Source organism: Lucilia cuprina, chromosome 2, assembly GCF_022045245.1.
Source record: "Lucilia cuprina isolate Lc7/37 chromosome 2, ASM2204524v1, whole genome shotgun sequence".
Lineage (NCBI taxonomy): Eukaryota > Metazoa > Arthropoda > Insecta > Diptera > Calliphoridae > Lucilia > Lucilia cuprina.
The window spans coordinates 56,901,366-56,911,381 of record NC_060950.1 but is presented as its reverse complement, the minus strand read 5'-3'; the positions used below and the strand labels follow the sequence as shown (position 1 = coordinate 56,911,381).

Here is a 10,016-nt window from a genome sequence, read left to right as displayed (position 1 = left end):
GAACTAGAACAGAACTAGAACAGAACTAGAACAGAACTAGAACAGAACTAGAACAGAACTAGAACAGAACTAAAACAGAACTAAAACAGAACTAAAACAGAACTAAAATAGAACTAGAACAGAACTAGATTTAAAACTAAAGCTATGCTAATTTAGTTTCTCCTCGTCTCCGAATAAATATGTATTTTAAAAACTGAATAAATAATTTTCTAAAAATAATAAATTAATCAATTTATGACACATTTGAACTTGAATTACAATTACAAGTTAATTAATTGTATGAAAACTGAAAAATATCATAAATTAATTGATTTAAATCTAATAAAATAAAATTTATTCCAATTAATTCAATAGCATTACAATGGTAACTAGACTTTTATTACTCACTGTCGATAAAGTAAACAAAACAATTTTTAAATTTTGTTAATAACATAAAAATCTACTTATGATGTGACCAAATATAGAATAATTACCAAAGCAAATGTATAAAAAAATATATAGAAATTGAGTATATAAATTTTAATTTGAAACATATTTGGAAAATTAAATTTCAATTGCCGGTCTTTATTGACACAATTTCACATTACGCTTCAGAGAGAACTATTAAAACTTGTTTAGAAAATTTATTTAAAATTATTTATCTATAATCTTTTATTGATCATTTCACTTTAATACATTTAACCAAAAATGGGTTAAATTCAAACAACTATAAAAAAATAACAAATTTGAATGACTAAACTTTTTTTTAAATACAACTCATAATTGTAGATCAAATATTTATTAACTGAATGTTTATTGTTAATAATACACTTTGTACTATTGTTAATATTACTCACTGTTATATTCATACATACTTTTTATTACTTTTATAATTTTTTTTTATTAATTTTAAACTTTAAACAAGTTAAAGTAAATAAATAATTATTTTAAATATTTTTTTTATTTTCTCACTTTAGATATGAACGCCTATTGCATCGTGCCCAAATCGAGGATTTGAACGAAGTTTCGGGCATTGGTTGTCTTTATCAAAGTGGTGTCGATCGTTTGGGTAGACCTGTTATTGTATTTTGCGGTAAATGGTTTCCAGCCCATAATCTTGATTTGGAAAAAGTATGTTTGTTGCATTTTGAGACATTTTTCATTAAAAACAAAAAACTACTAACGTTATTGTCTTTTTAATAGGCCTTATTATATTTAATAAAATTATTGGATCCCATCGTAAAAGGAGACTATGTCATTGCTTACTTCCATACTTTAACTAGTACCAATAATTATCCATCATTGCATTGGTTACGTGAAGTATACAGTGTATTGCCTTACAAGTAAGTAAAAGTAATAATTTATATTGTTATCTTGTCATATGGACTTTTTAGACAATTAATTATATTCTCTATCGACAGTTCTAGTCCAGTTCTAGTTCAGTTCTAGTTCAGTTCTAGTTCAGTTCTAGTTCAGTTCTAGTTCAGTTCTAGTTCAGTTCTAGTTCAGTTCTAGTTCAGTTCTAGTTCAGTTCTAGTTCAGTTCTAGTTCAGTTCTAGTTCAGTTCTAGTTCAGTTCTAGTTCAGTTCTAGTTCAGTTCTAGTTCAGTTCTAGTTTAGTTCTAGTTCAGTTCTAGTTCAGTTCTAGTTCTGTTCTAGTTCAGTTCTAGTTCTGTTCTAGTTCTGTTCTAGTTCTGTTCTAGTTCTGTTTTAGTTCTGTTCTAGTTCTATTCTAGTTCATAGTCCGCTAAATGCTGAATATTCTAGAATGACAAAATTAAAAAAATTTAAACATTTTCTTTCTATTACAGGTACAAGAAGAATCTTAAAGCCTTTTATATTGTACATCCAACATTCTGGACTAAGGTATGTTCATTTCATATCAAAACTTATTTTTAGGCAAACAAATTCAAATCTAACAATTATAACTTATTTCCAGATGATGACATGGTGGTTTACCACCTTCATGGCACCAGCCATCAAAGCTAAAGTACACTCATTGCCTGGTGTGGAGCATTTATATTCAGCAATATCAAAAGATCAATTAGAAATTCCTGCATATATCACCGAATACGATATGGCCACAAATGGACTACATTATTTTACACCACAACCACAATTGACACCATCATAGACTACAATCATACGACCAGAGGCTGTATAAAAAAAATATTAGGCCAGACACGTTAAGTCGACCGCCAATCATACGTTCAGTCACTCACACAGTCTGTCTGTCAGTCTAGAAAGTAGCGAAAAAAAGTAGAATTTATTAATAAAACAAAATACATTAAAACTATTAAGTAATAATTAATGAACAAATTAACAAAACAAACAAAATAGCCCATCAATATTTAAACATTAGTAATTAAATACAAACAAAAAATTAATAATTAAAATGAAAGATAACTTTCAAGCAAAAAAGTACTTACGAGAATTATAAAATGAAAAAAGAAATAAATTATGTACCTTTTTAAAAAACAAAATTAAAATAAAAACTCCACATTATATTGTTAAAAATAATATTAATTATAATAAAAAAACAACATCATACATATATTTAAAAAAATGAAAATGCTAATATTTAGAAAAGTAGTTATTAATATTAAAACAAAAAACTAAACTAAATAAAGAAAATTAAATTGTTGTAGAACTTAATAAAATAGAAAATTGTGTTTAAAGTTAATTAGTTATTTTTTGTAAAAAAACTTTAAGTTTTTAAAGAAATTTTTAAGTTTTACAAAAAATAGCTAATAAACTGCAGGACATATTGTTGAAACATTATATAAAAAAAATTAATAATTTATAGAAATTACACATTTTTTCTTATTTGGTTAAAAAAAGCAAAACATAAATCTTATGAAATTTAAAAAAAAAAACATTTATTTAAACTCATCTTTAACTTTAAAATTCAACTAAAAAATTGCCATTTAACTAAAATTAACAAAAAACACACAAAACAAACTTTGTTTTAGTACCAATTTAAAAAAAATAAAAAAAACTGAAATTTGTTGTTATTGCATAAATAAGTAAAGAAAAATTATAATGAAATTATAAAAAAATTGTTAACTTATAAAAGTATTTTATTCCAAATGATAAGAAAAAAAAACCTAAAATTACAAACAATTTATATTATTTCCGCCATTTAATTAAACTTTCTAACTATTGTAAATTTTAAAAAATCATTAACAAATATTTATTCATAATTTATATACATATTTAACAAAACAAAAATATAAATAAATAAAAAAACAACCTTTAAAACTAACTAAATCTTTATACTCTTAATAAATATATATTTGAACAAAAAACAAAACAAAATGTTAAATAAAACAAGTAATAAAAACAAAATTTAAAAAAAATGTACCTTAATTATAATGAAACACGCTGAACTATTTAATTAATTACATAAAAAAGCATAGTGAAAAAAATTACACAAAAGGAAAAAAAACTTCATTTTAAAGAGCTCTTATATTCATTTGTCCTATTCACAAACGATGAAGTATTATTGTACAGTTGTATGTCATAAAATTTTTCAAATCAGAAAACAATAATAAAAATACTGTTGTATTATTACTACGTTACAACCATACAACACAGATTCTGAATTGGACAATTGAGTTTCAAAAGTTTCCATATTGTGATCTTTCCGACCCCTTGAGTTTGGTAACCAGAATAGTAAACAGAAAGATTTTGTTCTACACTTTTCTATATAGGACTTTTCAGGAAAGTATCCGACTAAGTGCTTAACGCAAGAACCTCTTCTGATAGGACTTTAAGCTTGACACTAGTCCATGGGCTTATGCAGAATAAAGGTCTCTTATTTATTATGCCTAATAATCCTTTACTAATCCATTATATTATCTACAACAATCTCAGTAATCGAGATAATTTACACGAATTCAGTATAGTTCAAGTTCTTCTATTCAAACTGAATAGAAAACAATTATGTTTAATATCTATTTCGAAAGATTGGACATTTAAGTTTAGAAAACTTAAAAAAACTATAGCCTAGTCTAGTCTATAGTATAGTCCATAGTCTAGTTTAAAATCTAGAGTATAGCCTATATTCTAGTCTATAGGCTTATATATAGTCTAGTAGAAATTGAATTGAAAAGATTCTATGGTCTAGTCCTTAGACTGGTCTATAGTCTAGTCTACAATTAAGTGTACAGTCTATAGTCTGGTCTAGTCAACTCTATTCTACAGTACAATCTAGTCTATAACATCTATAACATAAACTATGGAATAGACTATAGTCAGTCTAGTATATAGTCTGGTCTATAGTTCAGTCTAGTAGATATTGAATTGAAAAGATTCTATGGTCTAGTCCTTAGACTGGTCTATAGTCTAGTCTACAATTAAGTGTACAGTCTATAGTCTGGTCTAGTCAACTCTATTCTACAGTACAATCTAGTCTAGTATAGACTAACCTATAACATAAACTATGGAATAGACTATAGTCAGTCTAGTATATAGTCTGGTCTATAGTTCAGTCTATAATCTAGGTCGTGGTCTGGTATATAGTCTAACCTATAGTCTATAGTCTAATCTATAGTCAAGTCTATAGTATAATCTATAGTCTAGTCTATAGTCTAGACTATAGTCTACCCTTTAGTCTAGTCTATAGTCTAGTTAATAATCTAGTCTATAGTCGAGTCTAGTCTATTGTCTAGTGTATAGTCTAGTGTATAGACTAGAGTCTATAGTCTTGTTTATAGTCTAGTCTATAGTATATTCTAAAGTCTAGTCTATATTCTAGTCTTAAAATTTTGTCTAATCTAGAGTAATATCTATAATATAGACTTTAGTCTAGTCTATAACCCCGCCTATATTTTAGTCTAAAACCTAGTCTATAGATCATTTTATTAAATTCTGTAGTCTAGTCTATAATGTAATCTATAGTGTAGTCTGTAGTCTAGTCAAAAGTCCAGTCTAGTATATAGAATTAAGTCTTGTCTATATATTTATATATACTTTTAATCCGTTGTGTAATCTAGTGTCAAGTCTTTAATACAGTCTATAGTCTTGTTAAAAGTATAGTCTATAGTCTAATCAAAAGTCTAGTTTATAGCCTAGACTACTTTTGATAGCCTATTCTATAGTCGTTACGTTTTCTATGGTATTTTCCGATAATCTAAAACTGACATTTTATAGCGGTTTTTGTGACAAGATTTTACAAGAAATAGTAGAAATATTGGCAACACCGATTGATGGCAATCCCGATAAAGAGATTAAATTGAAAGCAGAATAACATTATATTGGTCTGAGGTCCAGCGACTACTACTAGTAGTTCGCCATAACGATATGAAGATTCCGTTAATTTCGCAACTGATGGGAAACTTAAGTCCCTGACAATTAATATCTCATACTTTAGGAAATATCTTATCTTAAAGTATGAAAAGCCCCGTGTCTTTCCATAATCCGATTCAATGATGTCTAATCCTGTAGAAAAGTACAATATCGCTTACGATATCTAATCTCCAATTTTAACTAGTTCTTGAGTCAAAACCGAAGTAAGTATTAAACATACATATTTGGTAAATAATTCCAAAGATTTTACGATTATTTTGTTTAGTTTTATTACCAGAGCCTGAATTTTATATATATTTTTAATTATTATATTAGATGATTTTGCATTAGTTAAGCATATCTTTAGGCTTTTCAGTAATTTCTAAGCTGAACTAAAGCAATATGATAATTTTACGAACATACGAGGGCAATCTAAAATTGTTTAAGAAATAATTTACAATAGTACTTCAGAGTATGTCTGCTTATCATTAGAATATGGAATATTGAGATCAGAGTTTAGTTCTTCTTTGAATCTGCACGGAGACTATAGAATAGACTAGACTATAGACTAGAATATAGACTATAGTATACTACAGAATAGACCAGACATAGACTAGACTATAGACAAGACTAAAGACTAGAATATAGACTAGACTATAGACTAGACTATTGACTAGTCTAGACTAGACTTAAGGCTATAGACTAAATAAATAATAAACTAGACTATAGACTAACCTGTACAATAGACTAAAGAATGGACTATAGACTAGAAAAAAGATTAGGCCATAGACTAGACCTAGTTTATAGCTTAGAATAAGCTATAGGCTAGACTATATTCTAGACTATAAAAAAACCTATAGAATAGTCCAAAGAATATACTATAGAATTAAATATAGACTAGGCTATAGACTAGACTACTAGATTGTAGACTAGGCTATAGGTAAGACTATATACTAAACTGTAGACATGACTTTATATTAGACAATAGACTACACTGTACTATAATATTACCTATAAATTTGACTACAAACTGTGCTATAGGTTTGTAAACAAGACCACAGACTAAACTATAGACTAGACTGTACTTTAGACTTGACCATATACAGACTTAACTTAAGACGAGACTATAGACTATATTGAAGACTAAAGCATAGAATAGACTATGGACACGACTGCAATATAGAATTACCAATAGACTTGAATATACCAGACTGTAGACTATACAATAGTTTAGACTTGGCTATAGCTATGGACTATAGACTTGACTATAGACTTGAGTAGACTATAGACTAGGTTATAGACTATAGATTAAACTATTTGCTAGACTATAGATTAGACTATAAACTAGACTATAGACTAGACTATAGACGAGACTATAGACTACGTTATAGACTAGACTATAAATTAAACTATTTACTAGAATAAAGATTAGACTATAGGTTAGACTTTAGACTAAACTTTAGATTAGACTGCAGACTAGTCTAGAGACTACAATATAGACTAGCCTGCTGTTGTGACTAGAATATATACAATTTTATGTTTAAGACTATAGAGCAGACTATAGTAAAAAGTACAGTTTACAGTTTGAGAAAGATATTCGAAATACCCTTTCAAGAAAAAAAGATGTATCCGAGAATGTGGTGTTAAATATAATTTATAAGAAATTTTTGTCAAATCTTAAGCATTTATGCATACAAAAATTAATTTTAGTATGTTAAAAAAAATACGTATCCTTTTGTGTAATGTTAATTGAAACTTAAATGTAGCAAAATATTTTGAAAATCTCCCCCAAATAATTGCATTAAAATTCATTTAATAAATAAACACATTTTTCCTCTTCCAACATAATATTAAATAAGCACCTTTTTTACTGAAAATTTAAAACCAAAAATTTTTAAATGCTATTTAATAAAATTAGATAAATATTGAAAAATATTGAAAACTCCTCAAATAATATTGAAAAAATAAGATAAGCTAAAAATGCACCCAAATAAAGCCTGATAGAAAATTAACAAAAAAAAAATCACAAACTTTTGGCCTAAAACAAGAAAAATCCAAGCTTTTTTATAAAAAAACAATTAAATAAAAATAAAATACAACTAAAATCCTTTAAAAAAATCTACTTTTTGCACCTCAGGGATTAAATTTTGAACAACAGCTACAAAAACAAACAGAATTATATAACAAATGTAATTTAAAAGAAATGATTCCTGATTCAGAATAAAAATTCAAACTAAAATAATATAAATCAAATATGTTAATTGTTTTATATATATAGAAAAACAAAATAGAAATAAACAAAAAAATAAAACTCCAAATATATGCCACAGGGTCCCTCCTATATATAAAGTTAGAAACAAAAAGAAAAAAAAACTACTTTTTAATTTTAACAAAATTTTGCAAAACTTAAAAAATTAACTAAATTTGTAAAAAAAAACAAAGGCATTTTTTCTAGACAAGAACTTAAACTGCTTTTAGTACCTAAATTAACAACCATCATCATATACTACTATATATACTAACTAAACTACTAACTACTCTAATCCAAATTAACTAACTACATTTACAAATCTAGCATTATTATATACAATTTATATACCTATAAACAATTAACAATAAAATAATTAACACTAAAAGAAATTTAAGTAGAAATACCACCTAGAAAAACCCAGATCCAGGAACGAATTTATGTATTCGTGATCGTATAAGCAAGCTTTTGTATTCAAAATACACGTCGATATCAGGTTCGAATATCTAAATTGCATAAAGTTAAATTACGTTTAATATTAATTGATAATGGACCCGGTTATTTGGTCTTTATTTTAAAGAGAAAGACAGAATTTTTTTCTAATTTATCCCAAATCTATTAAAAGTAGTAAAAAAATTCTTCTGAATATTCTGCAAAAATATGAAAAAGTGTCAAATTGGATAATGCTAATCGGCATCGGACGAACATAGATTTTGAAATTTCTACAATACAAAACAGATGTCTAAAAAATAAAGTATTATATTAAGCTATCTAAAGTGAATTTTGGAAATCGGTCCCATCTTAATATATACATCATATTTGACTTTGGTAGAGCGACTTTTATAAGGACTTGGGTCAACTATGAACCGAAGCATAAGCCATCTTTTTCAAATATTATCTTAAAACTACTTATCATTTTCAAATTATGTTTTAACAATGAAATGATTCTCTGAACCGATATGTCCATGGACATTATGTAACTTTTTTTAAATGTCATAATGTCCATGGACATTGTGACACTTTTAAAATAGAAATGTATTGGAAAATTTGTTTAAAATTTAAGAAAGACACACTCTTATCTCGAAAAAAAAATTGCTCCTAAATTTGATGTATGTTACATTTTGGACTCCTATTAAAAAGTGTCCTCGATAGCAGGTCTTCGGCCGAAATTGTCATAACGTCCATGGACATTATGACACGTCACCGTTTTTTTCTAACTTCTTAAAAAGTATCTTTAGAAACTATAGTCGATAAATCCATTATCTGCTATCTGCACCGAAACTTAACAAAAGCGGTCCACTATATAGAAAGTTGTGAGTAAAAATTTCAGACAAAATCGAAAAAAGTATGTGTTTTCTAATTTCTTAAGTTTCTTCTTCTCATGAACATCGGTATCTATAAGGATTTAGATTCTTTTTCGAAATTTCCAATTGGACACTATACACATAAACTATATAGAAAACTTTTTGAAGATAAAGTGAAACTATTTCCATCTTGTTTAAAACTTCACGATTTTGTTATAAACGGACAAAAGTTTTTTTGTCTTTTTTAGACGTTTAAATAAAATTCAGATAAACTTCGAAAGACTTTCTGCTTCTTTCTCTCTCTCTCTCTCTCTCGATAAATTTACAAAATAATAATTAAAAACCGTTACTTTTCAAATGGTTTAATAAAACAAAAGCTTAATACTAAAAGAAAACTAATAAAACTTTGCTAAAAATTCTACTGATGTGCAAAACTGAAAATAAAACAAAAAAAATGTTAAAATAACTCACCGTATTTTTAAAAGAAAATAAACTAATAAAACAACAATAATAAAAACATGTTACAAAAAATCAACTATTGAAAATAGTTATTTACACTGAAAGAAAAACAAACATGGTTATGGTTAAATGATGAAAATAAATAGAACATATTTTTTGTAGTTTAAATTTGACAGAAAAGATTTTTTGATTAAATATTTGTTTTATATGAGTTTTATCGAAAAACAAAAGAAATAAAATAAATTTAAATACAAATAAAAACAAAAATTGTAGTGTAGGTTGTCGAAAAATTTTAATTAATTGTTGCTCCTTTTTGTATATAAAATTATTAAATAAATGAATAAGTAAATTTAAATTAAAAATTCTATAGAAGAAAATAATTTCTTTTTGAATTAACGAAAGAAAATGAAAAAAAAAACTTAATTGATACAAATAAAACAAAACCCATAAAACAACAAGAAATGCTTGCGTTAAAGAAAATTTGAGAAACAATAAATAATAAAAAGTAAAATTATAATAAATAAAAATTTAATTTAAAAAGAAATGATTGAAGTTTTATTTTAAAGGAAAAGTACAATGTTTAAGTTTATCTATCTATCTATCTATCTATCTATCTATCTATCTATCTATCTATCTATCTACCTATCTATATATCTATATATCTATATATCTATCTATCTATCTATCTATCTATCTATCTATCTATCTATCTATCTATCTATCTATCTATCTATCTAT

The 10,016-nt window shown here is 26.0% G+C and overlaps 2 protein-coding genes across 2 annotated transcripts in view; both read left to right on the top strand.

The window, feature by feature from the left end:
• Positions 1-951: 951 nt before the first annotated feature.
• LOC124418436 (protein GDAP2 homolog) lies at positions 952-2,306 on the top strand (the record flags this gene model as incomplete). Its single annotated transcript, XM_046954046.1, has 4 exons — positions 952-1,110; positions 1,183-1,322; positions 1,790-1,844; positions 1,918-2,306. Coding segments are annotated over 4 exons (549 nt in total), but the record flags the coding sequence as incomplete, so codon positions are not given.
• Positions 2,307-3,804: 1,498 nt separating this feature from the next.
• The window catches only part of LOC124420986 (arylphorin subunit C223-like), a 10,321-nt gene continuing 4,109 nt past the window's right edge, over positions 3,805-10,016 (top strand). Inside the window, exon 1 of the mRNA XM_046955607.1 lies at positions 3,805-3,880. Coding sequence (XP_046811563.1) covers positions 3,805-3,880 — 76 coding nt within the window. The remainder of the gene's footprint in view (positions 3,881-10,016) is intronic.